This window comes from Epinephelus moara, chromosome 10, assembly GCF_006386435.1.
Source record: "Epinephelus moara isolate mb chromosome 10, YSFRI_EMoa_1.0, whole genome shotgun sequence".
Taxonomy (NCBI): domain Eukaryota; kingdom Metazoa; phylum Chordata; class Actinopteri; order Perciformes; family Serranidae; genus Epinephelus; species Epinephelus moara.
The window spans coordinates 17,306,951-17,324,347 of NC_065515.1; the positions used below are offsets into that span (position 1 = coordinate 17,306,951).

The 17,397-nt window shown below is 40.5% G+C and overlaps 3 protein-coding genes across 4 annotated transcripts in view; 2 read left to right on the top strand and 1 right to left on the bottom strand.

The window, feature by feature from the left end:
• Window positions 1-4,619, bottom strand: part of ccdc50a (coiled-coil domain containing 50a) — a 25,677-nt gene extending 21,058 nt beyond the window's left edge. For both annotated transcript variants that reach the window (XM_050054972.1, XM_050054971.1), the window contains exons 1-2: window positions 4,320-4,619; window positions 828-890 (exon numbers count right to left, since the gene is read on the bottom strand). In XM_050054972.1, the coding sequence (XP_049910929.1) occupies window positions 828-890; window positions 4,320-4,374 (118 nt within the window). In that variant the 5' untranslated portion in view covers window positions 4,375-4,619. The remainder of the gene's footprint in view (window positions 1-827; window positions 891-4,319) is intronic.
• Window positions 4,620-8,849: 4,230 nt separating this feature from the next.
• On the top strand, window positions 8,850-10,394 carry uts2d (urotensin 2 domain containing). The gene is made up of 5 exons (XM_050055159.1): window positions 8,850-9,017; window positions 9,221-9,325; window positions 9,413-9,450; window positions 9,710-9,800; window positions 9,928-10,394. The coding sequence occupies exons 1-5, from the start codon at window positions 8,909-8,911 to the stop codon at window positions 9,951-9,953; spliced, it is 369 nt and encodes a 122-aa protein (XP_049911116.1). The 5' UTR covers window positions 8,850-8,908; the 3' UTR covers window positions 9,954-10,394.
• Window positions 10,395-13,371: 2,977 nt separating this feature from the next.
• Window positions 13,372-17,284, top strand: LOC126396582 (platelet glycoprotein V). The gene is made up of 2 exons (XM_050054787.1): window positions 13,372-13,525; window positions 14,192-17,284. The coding sequence occupies exons 1-2, from the start codon at window positions 13,507-13,509 to the stop codon at window positions 16,300-16,302; spliced, it is 2,130 nt and encodes a 709-aa protein (XP_049910744.1). The 5' UTR covers window positions 13,372-13,506; the 3' UTR covers window positions 16,303-17,284.
• Window positions 17,285-17,397: the final 113 nt, after the last annotated feature.

The window sequence follows — 17,397 nt, forward strand, 5'->3', positions numbered from 1 at the left end:
TCCCTCTATAGTCCAGCCGGACGGATGAGTCATGGCCTTGTAAAAGATTATGCTTGTTTCTTTTAGTTGGCGAGAATGTGTCGCCGCAAACGCGACAAACATCCACTAACTTTGACGGCGTTTTCTGCGAGCACGGCTGAGCCATTTTGTACCGCTACACATGTTTCTAGTGGGACTCTGTTTACAAGCACAAGAGTTCAGTGAGCCACCGAAGGACTGCCCTGCAGATTTACTTTTGGTTCTGCAACGTAGGGAGTTTTTTAAAACTCTGAAATTGTATCCGCCCATCTAAACACAAAATCAGGGAGAAAGTCATCAGTCTTTAGTTAAGCAAAGCGTCTAAAGACTAATTTGTGAGTCTAGGGGAAAGGGAACAGACCTACAGTATCTGTTTGAAGCAGACGTCCCCTGTTTGAAGTTGGAGATACCTGTCTCTTAAGGGGATAACATACTGTCTGGAAACCAGACAAATCTGTGAGCTCATGTTTTATTTGCTCTGGGAGATGCGTCTGGTTCCCCTTCCCAGGCCAATCACAGCTCTTCATCTAATGTGGGGCCCTTGAGGCATTTTTGAAAACAGCAAATAAGGCTGCAGCCAAGTTCTGCCATAATGTGCTGTGATTGGCTGGTACTACTGAGCTGTGAGTGGCCATCTACACCAGGCAGACTTGATTTGCTCAGCGCCACGTGTTGAAAACTAGTTGATAGTGGCCCTTGGAAACTGAAAAAGGACTGAAAGGTTGCAGACAAATTTGCATGTGCGATTTGGTTGAGTGAAAAACAAAAAACAAACAAAAAAAAACACTGGCTAATGTGTAGTTTCTTACTTTCTTGCTCCTGAAGGTTGTAGGCCAGGCAGTGGTCCTCCAGCACAGCAAAGTCTCGGCACACTGAAAAAAGACAGAAGGAAATTGAAAAAGAGTACTGAGAAAGCCAAAGTTTAGAATTAGTTTCAACTACTGTATGCTTGTCGACTCAGACTCTAAAGTATGTTAGTTAAGATGTTAGATCTCTATCTGACATTCACAGTTTCAGGTGTGTCACATCAGGCCCATCTGCCCACACACATGCTTACACAGAAAAATAAATAAAATCTGACCCACGATCAAGAACAGGAAATCAGGCTAAATGGATGCAACTTAGGAGAGTTACTCTTGCTGATGTTGTGACTCATACGATGAGCTGTTAAGTCTGCTTTACAGCAAAAGTAATGAAAAAAATTGCAGCATAATTAGTATTACCATAAATATTAGACAATTTACAGTGTGAAGTACGGATTTGCCCTGTGAGGCTACTGGATGATACTGAAGCAAAATCCAAAGATGTGTTTCATATCATGATGCTAATATGAAGAGACATTTAAAAACTGTACGTCTAGATTTCTCAGTCTGATAAAAAGTGAGGCCATCTGGCCAGTGGTGTGTGGTTTGCTTATTTTCTGACTGTAAAGATGAAGTGAAACTGTGAATGAGGAACGATCGCCCTTAGCCTGTAAGAGCCTAAATAAAGACTGATGTTGAGGGAGCTCTTAAGCTTTTCCTTGAAAGTTAGTTAGAGTTGCGAGAGGCATTAAGAGAGAAGTAGGTTTATTACTGACAAGGTGCTGGTTTAAATCCACAAAATGTGACAAGCAGGTAAATACAGTCCATGTGTAAAACTTCCCACAACGAAAAACTAATTGTGTTTATCAGCAAGGCACAGACAGAGGGAAATGTAGTTATGTATATTTTAAATCAGATGATGTATCCTAAATGCTCATGTGGTTATATACATCATATAGGTCTAACCTAAAATATCACAGTCAGCATGAGAGCTAAAAATCTGAACAAACCGATCCACCAGTGAGTCATATTTTACTAAAGTTTCTGACAGCAATTTATAGCTGATTTTTTTTTTACTAGGCCCATTATCTTAGTCATAAGCTCACTGACTCAAACTGCACATGCATGGATAAAATCATGATCTCAAATATCTGCATACAGAGTGTGAGATATTGTACTGCTTGTTTTCCCATCTTCACTACAACTCTAAAATCTCCAGCGGACTTTCCATTAATAGTTTCAATATTACAGACTCTGTCAAAGTGCTGTGAACATTCATTCTGGAAACAATGCTTGTAGGAGGGGAGCTTTCCTCATAAAAAACCCGATACCATCACCACACATCCATCTGAACTGTTCTAAAAACGAGGCAGCTTTTCTTCCTTTGAACATTGTGGATCTCCCAGTGTTCAAATGCTGACAGTTTCCTGTGTAAGAGACGGGGGAAGCTAAGGGGACCTTTAAGACCTTTCTTACAGCCTCAGCTAATTATGGATGTGGACCTTATAGCGTAGGGCGAATGTACCCTAAAGCATGTGCCTCTACAGTTCAGTTGACATGATCTAACTACCCTCTGCTTAGCATATATCTCATAATACTGCAGTAAGAAACTTTTCTTCAGCTGCAAATCTTGTGTAAACATCATTGCATCAAATATAGAAGGACAAAGTTAAGCCATGATTTCATCTTGCAAGCAGCCACACACCACTTTGCTGTTGGCTGTGGTTCTGTTCAGTGAAGACCAAAATAAAGAAATATTTAACTTCCTTAGAGTCTTTCATTTACCTACTCTTGTTACATAATGAGAACTACTCACATCATACATCATATATAGTCTGCATGTTAATTGTCTTGTATTGTATTTACAGCTTTTATTACAGAGCCTAGCCACACTCAGTGTCACACTACCAAGCCCACAGCACATCATCTGCTCTCACAAAAATTACTTCATCCCCATAAAAAATTAATAACAGGCAACAGTCTATGACTATGTGTTGGCGTGCATTATTGACAAGCACCAAAACGCCTGGGACTCAAAGACAACACTGATGAGTGGTCCAGATTGTCTGGTTTAATACGATGGGAGGACACTGCATGGACGCTTGGGTTTAAACAGATGCTGTGAAGAAGAGGGCGAGACCTCCACAAAGCCCCCCACTCACTGCCTCCGACCAGTGTGGGATTTGATTAACACAGAGCATTTTTCAACCATATGCCTAATCTTCTTAGCCAAGAAACCTGAGATTTATTTTGGCTGGTATAGCTCTACAAACCAGTCGTTTGAACTACTTTTGAACAATGTGGGTTCCTCAAAAGCTCGTAGGAGTTAGCATTTAGGGAGAATGCTGTTTTTAACTGGGGTTAGTTTTAATGACACTGGCAAGTGACAGAAGGATTACAGCTGCTATAGTTCTCACACCATCCTTTGATCCCTTTGTGCTGGAAACAGAAAATCACCCTGACACCACGATGCACAAAGGACCACAAGAGTCAAGTCTTTGTGCTCCATGTGCAGAGGGAAAAGGCAAATTACAAGCTCGGTTCATCTGTGAGTTACAGTACAGCAGTACAACTCGACAGCTCACAATATTTACTATTTTCCCAATGCACGAGGGATGAAACTTAAACTTTTCCAGCAGCTTTCTCAGTCTTTCCCTCTACAGACCAGCCAAGCAGTGGCAATGCACGTTCCTTCTCTCTCTGACCAGAATAACAAGCATCCTGCTGAGCAGCTGCTTCGCACTAACAGGACGGGTCCTTCCTTCCAGCACAGCATCCCATCCAAAACCTGCTTCAGCGTGAAAGCAACACTTTCCACCTGCGCCTGTGCAGTACCAGCACACAAAGTTTTGGGAGCTATAAAAGTTATGAGGGAGGAGGGGTGACAAAGTCTTTCAAGATAATGTTTCAAAGCAGTTGCAGATTTTACAACCAAAGGCAAGGTGTAACCGGGTATGTCAGATATGTAATTCAAAAGGAAGAGGCCACTGTTAAAGGTGCTCTCATCACAACAGACAAAGCATCTTGTCCTCCATATAACAACAGGCAAACACCTCCATGTGGGCAGCACTGAGGCTACCTGGCTCCTACACTTAATTCACACACACCGGTGTCGTGCCAGATGTGTATACCCATCAGTGTGTGTCCCCTTGCCCACAACCCCTTTCACCATAATCCAAACATTATGTATAACATGAAGTGGAACCTGTTTTCTCCCTGCTAAAATAATGTCTCGCCCTCCAGCCTTGCCTGGAGACGGATTTTGACACCAAATCTGGCACGACGCCTGTAACCCAGGCTAAGAAGTCTAATCAGTGCTGGCTACCTGACTCCAGCATTAACTCTACTGACCTAGCATCAACTAGCAAGCTGTGCTAACAACAATCACACCAAAGAGAAACACCTGTGTTCAGGTTAGCATTAGCCTCGCCTGTGTCACCTAGCTACATATGTGTGATGCTAAACAGCTAGCAGCAGTAAATATGTTGTAGACTTTACCCTCTTTCACTCCAGGTAGTTTATTCTTGTCGATGCTAACGTTACATTCAGCCATGTTGTCACCGATAATAAGTCAAAAGACCCGTTGACGTTGAATTACGCTTCCGCGTATCACCGAAGGTTAACCGCAGGCTGATTGATCGCCTTAACTCATAAACCCGATTGATGGTTCAGGTGCTGGACGGCCCTTTTGATTAGTTTCGGTGGCCACCCTCTCTCGTTGCGTCGCTGCTGTACGTTAATTGCCTTGCAGCTACTCTGATGAAGCTAGCGTGTCAGGGTTTTCTACGAGCGTCCCTCCCTCCCTGAACCTTCATACAAGCAGCCAGCCAATTGTCAACGGCTCAACACACCACTTCCGGTTACACATGTCAAAATAAAAGACTCGGAATTTTCAGAACCAGTGTACGGTTAATCACAATGTAGGTTATCACTTACAGGGAGTTTGCCCTGGTGTTTGGTGCATACAATAAACAGATTAAGAGGAAATAAAATTAAATGCAAAAGTCAAGATCATATAGAAATAGAAAACTAGAATTAGTGCCTCCAGACACCAGACAAGTTTCTCTCACAGTTTACATCCATGCCTGTGAAAACATGATTGCTTCACACACATCTTCCCCCTGACAGCACAAATTTATTCATTAATTTATACAATTGGCAGAGTTTAAGGTGCAACCAAGATCAGTGTCACTAATTCAGTATCTGACCAAATGTTTCCCCACTGATTCCTGAGATATGACATCGTGTAATGGACAGAAAAGTGTTTAATGCAGAACATTATCATGTCAAAATGAAGCTGACCTTTGACCTTTTGGATATTACATGTCATCATTGTATCCTATTAGACATTTGTGTGAAGTTTTGTCATACTTAGCACAAGTAGTCTGGGGCCGTTAGTGGCCGTTTTGGTAAGGAAACGGAACCAGGGCGAGTGAGACAGGATCCGGAATTCGATGGATGTGCCTTTCCGTAAAAATAAAAGCACCAAGCTAATAAAAATGCGGTGAAACTTTTAATTTAAAGAATATAATTTACAAGAAAAGCCCCAAGCCATTAAGTTAATCAATTTTGTTACACCCCTCATCACCCCAAATCGATGGTGCGCCAGAATTTAAAGTTTTACTATGGTGAACACTTTTAGTTTGGTGAATTTGGTGAATACCGCATCTGCTCCCTAGACCGGAACCAGAATCCAGACAAAATTCAGAGTGAATAGACACCAGGCTCTTCGTTTGAAGAGCCTGGTGACGCGAGGCTAAGCACAAGAGTTCTTAAGTTATGACCAAAAACATGTCTTATGAGGTCACACTGACCTTGATCTTTGACCTTTGACCACCAAATTCTAATCAGTTTTTTCTTCAATCCAAGTGGATGTTTGTGCCAAATTTGGAGAAATTCCCCGAAGGTGGTCTTGAGATTTCACATCCACAGGAAAGGGATGGATGCAAGATCACATTGACCTTGACCTGTGACCTATGACCATCAAAATCTAATCAGTTCATCCTTGAGTCTACATAAACGTTTGTGCCAAATTAAAAAAATAAAATAAAATAAAATAAATAAAAATAAAGTCCGTCAAGGTGTTGTTGAGATATTGCTTTCACAAGGATGAGACAGACGAGGTCATAGTAAACTTGATTTGTGACCTATGATCACCAATATCCATTCAGGTCATTGCTGAGTCCAAGGGGGACGTTTGTGCCAAATTTGATCAAAATTGGCTTCATAGTTCACATCAATAAACTAAAGCTACATTACCTGAGAAAGCTGTGGGATATTGTGGAAACCTAATGAGTGAACCTTGACTTTTGTTTTTTTGACTGAATGTAATTTTTTTCTTCTTCTACATTTTGCTGTTTTAATTGTTGTTGTTATGTATCCGACCTTTACGTCAGACTCTTTTCTTATTATTTAACTTTTTCATCTTTATACTTTTCATTGCTGTTTTTAATTGTTGATATACATTGCTGCTGCCTTTTTTTTTTCTGGACTTTCTTCATTACTTGTCTGCGATTGCTATTATATATTTGTATCCTTCTGTCCCATTGAATGTGAACTCAGGGCATTGATGTAAAAGAGCTTAATGCTCAGTCAATTTTCCCTGAATAAATGACGACACAAAAATGCAGGTAGTGCTGTAGTTTGTTAAAAACAATAGTGGCTTAAACTCAAACCGTTTTAAAATGAATCGTGTATTCAGTATTTATGGCAGCCAAAATAACAGAACTGTACAATTATAATTCACAAGTGATACAATCGCTGGAAGAATTTTGAAGTATAAATGATCACACTTCCGGTATAAGTCTGTCTACAGCTCGTTAACTTGACGCAGCTCCCTCCTCAGGGCTCAGTGACTGTAGACATCTGCAGCTGCAAGAGATCTTCAGCACGAAGCGAAAGGGAACACACCTCCCTGGGCTAAATCTATGGTGCACATGCAAAATAATGCCTCGAGGCGCTGCACGCGGCTAAAAACTGCTACAGTAAAATGACTACAGACGTGTTTGTGTGAATGAAGAGGACACACATGTATGAGATAGAGTGTGCTATGAGCTGTCTCTGTGCTCTTCATGTTTTCCCTCTCTTTATCTACACCATTTCAAACCTGTAAAGGTTACACACACGTGTCATGTGATCTGACAGCTGCTGTTATTGTGAATGTATTAATGTCAGTGCGCCCTCTAGTGTTCAGCATTTCAATCTGCAGGTATCTACTACACCTGCACCACGCCTGCTGGCAGTTCATTTTCTTTACTGAACAACAGTTAGACAGAACTGTTATTAGGAGGACAACATGGCCCTGACCTATTCCTATTTCATTATTGATGCAGTGGACTGGTGGGTAGCAGATACAGGACTGATTAGTGCAGTGGTTCCCAACTAGTCCAGCTATGGGGTCCAGATTCCTCCTTAGTCATTAGTTCAATGTCCACACAGTTTAATATGTTCAACATCATACTTGCATTTGGCTATGTCGTCAAGCTAGTTTGCTGTTTCTGTCGAGTAGTTGTCCGTTAGTCATTCACTCCACAGCAGGAAATGGCGCTTTGAAATAAAAGCTATGCGCCAGAAATTCACTTTACTTCAAATACTTCAAAATAAAGTTCACAAACTTGACATGTTCTCAAGTCACTTCCATTCAAAATGGACCCGTGACCCACTTTTGGGCCATGACCCACCAGCTGGGAACCACTGGATTAGTGCACACATTAATAGAAACTCAAATTGTTTCACCTGTTTGCAAAAAGCTTTGAATTATGATGCTGCATGATTCAGAGTACAAAGAAAGGCCTGGGTGTATGCAAACTAGGGGCACAGCACCAAAATGTGGGCCCTATGCACAAGCAGTCTCTGAGGGTGCCCCGCTCTTCCTCTCTTGATCATCTTTCTCAAACACCTTTTGAATTTAGTTTGCTTTCTAACCCTGTTTTCCCTTTCTTGGTCCAGCTGCATTTAGCACAGGGGTAGATGAAACCATTTTGCGCTGTTAAAGGGTGAGAGGAGCCTCAGGCAGCTTTTTTAAAAAATATATATATACAAAGTTCATTCTTTCAACTAATTTATTCAGCCAATTTTAATTTTGTTCTAACACCATTAACTTAAAAAAAACTGCAAACAAAACCAAACTTTTCGTAACATTGTTTTTCTAGGTTCCCCTTTCCACTTTGTGTAGTTCGTCTGTTTCAGGTGCTAAAACTCCAAATTGGTGATATGACCCCCAAGACTTTCAGGTTGCTCCACATTGCTAGTTTAAGTCTTCATCAGACTCAGTCTTCAGCTGTTGTGTGTTCAAAAAGTTAAGTCACCAAAGTGATGGATTCATGAAAGGATCTTGGACACGTAACACCAGACGTCACAGGCTCCTAAGTCAAGTCTTAAGGCCTACAAGGCAGCTTTTATGAGACCCTCACCAGCCAAATTCAGTGGGTGCCAGCCAGCTCATTTCCCTAACACTGCACACGCACAATGCCTGCTCCTCTGGCAGAGGTATGAGATGTGATTTCCTTGATGCACAAAAAAGACCACAGTGACTTAGGAGGTGTTGGGTAGTTGGCTCGGCCGCGGTGATGGATGTTCCTTCAGCTCCAAATCAGACCTGAAGCCAAGATTGAGGATCTCATCTCCGGGTATGATGCACTTAGGGACTGAATCAATTTACTTCCCCCCACCCTCTTCTCCCAGACCAACACACTCCCATGTATCTATTTAAAGAAGCAATTAATGTAAAAGAAAAAGACTTGCAGGTGCCAAGAACATCTGATTCTGGTCCCACATAACCAACAAGCTGATTGATAACTTCCTCTCTTGGTTTGATTTGCACGTGTCAGAGTGATGTAGGGTTACTGGCCTTGCCTACAACGTCACATCACCGTAATTCACTCAGACGCTCCATGGTCCATGTGAAAAGGTGGCCCATTGACAAAACCCACGATGACTAGCTATTGATTCAATACGCAAGGGGCCGACTGGCCCCTCCTCCCGATCCCGGAGAGGATAAATATATTGACGGGATGGACTCAAGGCAGTGGATTGCCTGTCTTGCTTGAGGGAGTGCTCATAGTGCAGCAATAGTTTGGGAACTTACAATGCGTACTATGGATAGGGTTACAGTTGTGAACTACTGCTTTGGACTCCTGGGTTTGCTATTACTGCAGGGAATGCTAAATGTGGAGGGACGGAGCATATTTAACCCTGGTAAGTGTGCAAAAATGGCACTGTTTTAACTCCTCCACCCCTTAAATTAGTGATGTTGTCAGTTTAATTGTTTGGTTTTGCCAAAATGCAACAGGTTAAGAGATGATGTTTGACTATGAAATAGGATGCATGTGACACTTTCTGTTTGTTTGGTGATATCTGGGGTGTTTAAAGCTGCATTTTTATTTGCTTTGTTTGTGCAGGGAACCATGTTTTTAATTCCAAAGAAGACGCAGATCCTCAGAGCAAGATTCTAGCACTGTTACTACACAAGAGCTTAGTTCCTGTTGAAAAGGATGATGCTCTAGGTGAGAGGTTAAGTAAAATGGTGGCGTTAACATATATAAAATAGATGCATTTCTTGCTTTGACGATGACTGGTTTTCCTGTCTGCAGGTCTCGAGCTGGCCAATAAATTAGCAGAATTAGAGGAGGTAAGAATATTTACAGATTTACCTTGATGTCATTTGGAAAAAAATGCAGATTAGGGAGAAAACCTGTTATGGTTTACTGCAGTGTAAATTTTTGGTGTTGACACTGTCTGATCCTTCTTATTTTCTCAAAAAAGCAAAACAATTTTAAGCAGACATGAGGCTCTGAATGAAAACCTGCCTCCTGAATAGATGTCGTGTCAACACTGAGATGACGTCTACCTGTCGTGGTGCGTTTAATCACTCTGATCTCTGCTTGTAGCTGCGTGCGCTGAGGGAGGACCTGGAGCTGGAGAGGGAGCTCACAGCCAATTTGGCAGAAGGCAAATCCATAACTAGGAAGAGGGGTGAACGTGAGTTAAATTCAGTACTTCAGAATTAAAATGCATCACACAAACTCATTAATATCTGTAGTTAATTCTAACCTTTGCTGTATTAATGTTCTGCATGTACAATGTCTTCATCTTCTCTTATCTGCAGCTTGCTTCTGGAAGTACTGCGTCTGACACAGATGCACAAGGAGGAGGACCACTGTGAAATCTTGCTGCAAAGCCCCACATAGCCTTAAGACTCAAAACACCAGTAATATAATCACTCTGCATTTATCCCAGCAATATAGAGTTGTGTCATAATCAAAGTCATTAATAAACATTTCCACAGCACTGAGGTGCCCTCATGAGAGATCTAAGGACTGCGGCTGTATATCTGTAAATAATCAGCTACTCACTGGAAATACTTGAGGGTCAGATAAGACAAATGTACTTGACTGCAAAGACATTATTATTGTTTTCACAGGGATTTTATTTGCCTGCTGCTTGTGTTTATGTCGCTCCCTTGTGGCAAAATTGGGCATAACATTGTTTTTGTACTGTTGCCAACAAACATCACATCTGTCACTGCTTTAAGAAATGCTGACCTGCTGTTTATTTTACAAAATAAATAAAATTCTAATGAGAATATGTACTTTTCAATTTTATTTATAAAACACAGATAAAAACAACTCAAATTGTCCAAAGTGCTGTTTGGACCATATCTAAAATCACAAAAAAAAAAAAAAAAAAAAATTNAACACAAATTTCCCAAGTGCTGTTTGGACCATATCTAAAATCACAAAAAAAAAAAAAAAAAAAAATTAAATTAAATAAATAAATAAAATAAAAATAAATTAAATAATTAAAAAAAAAAAGGTAAAAACCAATGCACACAATTCATATGCACAACACAAGTAAAAAAACAAAACAAAACAAAAACAGCCACATCAGGAGGATTCAAATATGTTTTGAGCCTGGATTTAATAGAGTCAACAGAGGGCGCAGATCTAAGCAAAACGTTGAAGTGAAGGAATGTGGCACATGTTGCACATCTGCAGTGACGTGGGAATTACTGCACAGCAGAGTTCATTTGGCTGGTTCTTTCAGAGGAGGGTGACTGAGCTGACTCACAGGCTTAGTCTAAATAATGGGAGAGCTGCTGTGAAAAGATCTGAATCACACTATATTTGATGAACCCGAGGAAGTTTCAGGGAAACCAGACTGAATCTGACGCTCAGCTGCAATCACAGCAGCATCAAAGAAAGTGATGAGTTGTGCTTTGAGCCACTGAGTCATTAAGTAACCTGTACACAATAATAGCTACATGCATGGACATTACGATTTATGCCATCAATTAAATCTACAGTAGGGATTGTAACACATTATTCTGTGTAAAAAAAATACTACTAATAATAATTTGATCATTGAGCACTTCAACAGCAAATGCCTAAATTTTCCTCTTTAAAGGATAGATTTTCAACCTGGACCCTATTTCCTCGTGCAAATTAATCAAAGAGACTGATGTGAACAACAATTTTTGAAGTTGGTCCAGTACTGAGGGAGCTGGCAGCCGCAGAATGAGCTGCAATGAAGGCACTGCAATGTATCCATTAAAGGTGGTTATTTTTGACACAGAGCGGCTCAGATTTTATTTTAAGTGTCTGAAGTGTCTCTTTACCTTTCACTTGATCCGGTCTGTTTGTTATTGCCTCGTTCAGCAGAGGTCTCTCTCTGAAACATCATAAGATATCACCTGATGTCACTTATTGCAGGAAAACAACAGTGGAAACGTGTGTGAGTTTTGGAGTAAGTATAGTAATCAGAGTAGTTGATGGTAACTTAGTGTTATCTAGAAGATATTTATTGTCATGGATGACTATTTACCTGATTTCAATAATGTGGATGACACCTTTGGAAGGCAGCAGAGGCTCTGCAGGATGTGAAGCAGGGGGACCATGGAGTTCCTGGAGTTGCTGTGACCCTCTCCTACAGAGGAAAAATGCCTATGTTGTAAAGAGTGGTTCGTGTGCGCATTTCCGACCTGTGCCGACAAAATGAGGAGTTATACTTCAAACAGCTGTCATAGACTTTGTTAGATATGGATGCGCTAAAGTTTTGGCTAGTTGTGCTACAAATGGATCCTGACACTAATAAGATTATCAATTGTTATTCCTGCAATGGGGAAATTTGTGGTGGTACAGCAGCAAAGAGGATGGTGTAATAACAAGTAGCATCAGCAAGACGTAATGAATATGTGAATGGTAAAATAAAAACCTCTGCTGCATTTTTTTCTCTCTCTCCTCTTCCAATTGTTATGCGAACACTTCGTCACAAATAACAGTGGCAATAGAAATCAAAGGCCTGAGACACATTTGAAATCAGGTAAATAAACACTCATGATATTGAAAAGCTTTTAGACAACACTAAAATACATTTTCTATAAACCACTCCGGTTATTATACTCTCTCTAAATCTCACACACATCTCGTGATATCTTGTGATATTTCAGAGAGAGACTTCTGCTTAACAAGGCTCAAGCGGAAGGTAAAGAGACACTTATAATAACAATCAAAAATAACCACTTTTAATGGACATACAGTGACGATGTTCAGTTGCCCCTTCTGCTTCTATTACAGCCTGTTGCGTAGCTGCAGATCGCTGCCAGCTCCCTCAATACTGGACCAATTTAAAAAGCTGTTGTTCACATCAGTCTCTTTGATTAATATAAACAGGGAAATAGGGTCCAGGTTGAAAAACGCCAAAGGTATCCTTTAACTTTTTTTTTTTTTTTTTTTTTTCAAATACAGGACTATATCTATTTCCATCCCAGTTTAGCTACATCGGTTAAGCAGTTAATGGCAACACACACTGTTCATCCCCATTACTATCAGCTCACGGAGTTTTTTAAAGAGACAGACATCAAAAATAATTATAACATGAAAATTTGAGCTCAATTAAACTAAAATTAGCAATTAATTGCAGGTAATTCTGACTGACAAATCTGTCCCAAGTTAATAATTCAATTAATCTGTGCACTTTGCTGATATGATAATTATGCCTCTGAATTCAAGGGGGTGTGAGCTGATTCAACATGCATCACACATCTACAACATCTGAATAAACTAGGCTAACATGAGATGTTTTTCTAAACCTGTTGGTATCCAGTAACTCAGCAGTTAATCATCACTGCCTGGTGCTCATATTAACTGTGACTGTCAGTGAAAGGCCATCGAATCACAAACACTAGCTTTCTCTCTCTACACACACGACATGTTGAGAGGTGACGCATTTAAAAAGGTGCTGCTGTAGTTGTCGAATGTATACAAATCTACAGCAGTCACCTTTGGTCATTTTATATGCTAAGTTCATGCAACCTGTCTGTCACAGTGCAGGCGTCAGACACAAAACACCAATTGACTCCATACAGAAATGTGTGTTATCTGTTTCAATTCAGTACATAAACTGAATCACAGGAAAAGAGCGGACAAACATCCCGTCGAGATAAGTCACAAGGAAATGACCCAGCATCCTCTGTGTCACTCATACAATAGCAGAGCATGTAACCCCATGTCAAGTAGAGTTTCTAACATCAGTGGTTGGGCAATGTGAAGGGTGTGAGTGTGATGGATGACTTTTGGGCGGGCATTTTAGTGGAGCGGCAGAGGGGTCACTTGATAGAAAGGGTGCCCACCTCTTTAGGACAGCCCTGAAGAGAAGAAGAGTAACACACAATATCAAACGGACAATAATGGATTCGCACTTCAGAGGTTGGTATATATTTCAACTTGTTTTGTTTTTACAATTCTTGATATAATTCTCAAATAATAATAATAAAAACATAAAGAAAAAATATTTAAGATATTTTTTTCTGCTCTTAAATAATAGTCAAAAGACCAAACCTGACTATTTTTTCTTTATGTTTTTATTATTATTATTTGAGAATTATATCAAGAATTGGAGTCCAGATTTGAATTAAAAATTGACTTGATAAAATTTGAGTTGAAGAAGAATGTTGGCCTTTTGCATACACAGTTAAAGATCATTACTATACACTGCTGTTTGGGGTGATATTATGGGACAAACTTAATTTCAAGTTAGGGCTGTCGCGATATTCGGGTATTGGCGATAACCATGATATTCAAAAATGACACACTGATATCATGCTAATAATACACATCTTATAATATGTAAATACATCATTTGCCTTTCTTTCTGTTCACGCTTTGTCTCCCTCCATCAATGCTTGTCCGTGTGTAGTTGCTCTTTTTGTACAATCTTGTGCAGTCATGGTTACAGACTCTCAGTCTTTGCACGTCCCTACACTGTCATGAGTGTAAATCATTTGTCAAAAAGAACATGTCATGCCAGCCCTATTTCCAATTGAATCTTATGTGTCAAAATGTGTCTTTGTGTGTGTTATTTCAACTTTGCAGGCGCCTTGTGGACGATACTCATCCTCTTCACACTGCCACACCTTACCTACAACATGCTCTGCCCCAGCAGCTGCTTGTGTACCTCTAGAGGTGCTGTGAAGTGTGTTGGTGACACCATCACAGATATACCAAAGCAGCTGCCTGTCCACACATACCTGCTGCAGCTTAACGGCACAATAATGAACGTCATAAATGAGCAGAGCTTGGCAAACAGGGACCTCTTGCTGCGTTTCAGTCTGACTCACAGTCATTTACACACAATCCATCCCAGAGCCTTCCTTGTGGCTCCACAGCTCAAGTCTGTCAAGCTGTCGTACAATGATCTCTCTACCCTCCCTGCGCGGGTTTTCAGTCCAATGACCACTCTGGAGCAGCTGCATTTAGATGGGAACCAGTTGGGGACCATAGCCCCGGATATGTTTAAAGGACTTGTCGGGTTACTGGATCTGGACCTGAGCCGGAACAAACTGAGTAGTCCTTCAGATGTTTTCGATAAACTGTCCAGCCTTACCTTTCTGAACCTCGGCAGGAACTCCATAAAGAAGCTTCCACCTACCATCTTTCACTCCTTGACTAATCTCAACCAGCTCATGCTCTATAACAACGAGCTAGAGGTGCTAGAACCTGGGATTTTTGACAAACTTATCAACCTTGAGGAGCTGAAAATCCATCAAAACTACATTACTAGCCTTTCACCTCAGGTGTTCTGGTCACTGAAGAACCTGAGGGTCCTCACCCTGTCCTCCAACCGACTTCAGGCTATCCCAGAAAAGAGCTTCTACAACATGCCAAAGCTGAGAAAGCTAACCATTTACAACAACCCCCTGTTATCTCTGCCAGACCAGCTGATGGGACACATGCCTGACATTATTGACTTTTATTTGTATGCCACTAACCTCACCACTGTTCCTGGAAATTTGTTTGCCAACATGTCTGGACTCCTGAGGCTTAACTTCCATTTAAATGACCATCTGAGGGAGTTGCCCTCAGACCTCTTCTGCTGCCTTCCCAAGCTTGAGAAACTCTCACTGAGATCCAACAACCTCCATTATCTACATCCTCGGCTGTTCTCCGGACTAACCACACTTGGCATACTGCTTCTTAATGATAACAAGCTGCAGAGCCTTCCAGATGACATCTTCCAGGACCTTAGCAGGGTTTTGTCAATTGATTTGAAGAATAACCAGCTTATGACTCTTCCAGGAGATAGTTTCTTGTCAAATACAGCTTTGAAGGCTCTTGGACTGAGTGGCAACCCCTGGGACTGTACTTGTAGTATCAGAGGTATTGCAAAATGGATAAGACATAATGAGCATGTGGTTCTTGACAGACAGGATGTGATATGTCACAGTCCAACGTACCAACTGCTCCGTACTGTTGGCTCACTGCGTGATGAGGAGTTCAACTTTTGCGACACTATGAAAGTCACGCCAAGTTATTTTTTGACACACAAGCCAATAAAAACATTCCACACCACTTCAACTCGTGGACAAACAACTGTTGTAGCTTCTACAACTACACCGTCCCCAAAAACATCTACCATCATTCAAGGAGCTACTCAACAATCCACCACTCCATCTTCACAACCATCTTTACATACCACGATCCTACCAACAACTCTCCAAACTCCCACCCCTACCCTGCCTAACAAGGAGACTCTTCTCATTACTGAGACCCCCTCACCTCCTTTCTATGACACATTGGTCGTTGAACAGAAAACTACCCAACAAGTCATCATCACAACAACCACTCCAACTACAAAACCATCTGACTTACATACCACAATCCTACCAACAACTCTCCAAACTCCCACCACCATCCTGCCTAACAAGGAGTTTCTCTCCATTCCTGAGACTCCCTCACCTCCTTTCTATGAAATGTTGGTGACTGAACAGGGGCCCGAGTTTGTTCACCACAACCGTCACAAGGCCTGGGTGTATGTGTGGTTTCTGCCCTCAGATATGACCATGACCGGACTTCTCATGTTTTCTCACATCCTTCTTGTGGTCGCAGGCTTGGTCCTCATTCTTGGTGCACTGTTTTACATGTATCGCCTCAACAAGACCGTGAATGAACTGAAGACTGAGTGTGCACATCCTCCAGGGTTATGAAACACTTTGTCAGGCTAGGTGCACAAGAGATCAAGATTAAGCGTCCTTTTCCCGAGGTTGCAGTTTATAAACGATTTCTCTGGGGTGTAAGTTTTCTTGATGTTGTGTTAAGTTGTATCTTCAAGTGTTATGTGAGGACAGTCAGAATATGGGATTTAAAATATTGTGACAAAGCTAAAGCTAAAGGATATTTTAAAGAGCAAAGACTTAGGCTATGGTAAGACAATACATATATAATATTATATAATACAGTTAAGCATATCATACAGTACGTAAGCTTCACAAATAGCTGAAATTAGCTTTTTTTTAACATATTTTTGGTTGTAACTTTATGTTATTTGTAGAGCTATAAGGAGCTGCTTGGATTAATCAATTGATAAATCGAAAAAAAAAAAAAATCTGAACCTTTTGAGAATTTATCAATAATTTCAGTGATTTTTCCGTTAGAAATGCCAGGCATTTGCTAGATTCAGCTTCTCAAATGTAAAGTTTAGCTGCTTTTATTTGTCTTGTATAATAATAAATCAAATATTTTTCGAGCTTTGGATTGTTGGTCGGACAAATGAAGCAATTTGAAGACGTCACTTTGGGCTCTTGGAGGTTGTGATGCGTGTTTTTTTGACATTTCATGAACCAAATAGTTAATCAGGAAAATATTTGGCAAATTACTCAATGATGAAAATAGTGAATATGTTTTACAAAAATCAAATAAATTACTAATTAATAATTAGTTCCTATGTCCTTGTCTTAATGCGTCACGCAAAAAGTGATACATAATAATGTCTCACAGTCTGTGTTTGTTTTACATGTTATATTAATCTGTGTTTACCATATGAGCAAAACCTATGTAGTGTGTAATATTAAGCTTCATAAAGCAAAGTCAAGCCAATGTAGTCAAGTTATTTAGTTATTTGTTTCCCCCTAGTGATGATAAATGTTTGTTGTAACTTTTGCTTAATCAGTCTGAATAAAATGTATTATGTGCAAATGTCTTTCTTCCTTGTTGGTGGATACGAGATGCTTGTTTGTCTACAGAGGATTAGATTTCCTGCTGCTGTGGTGTGTAAAAATAAGATGTGGTGATGATGTTATTTC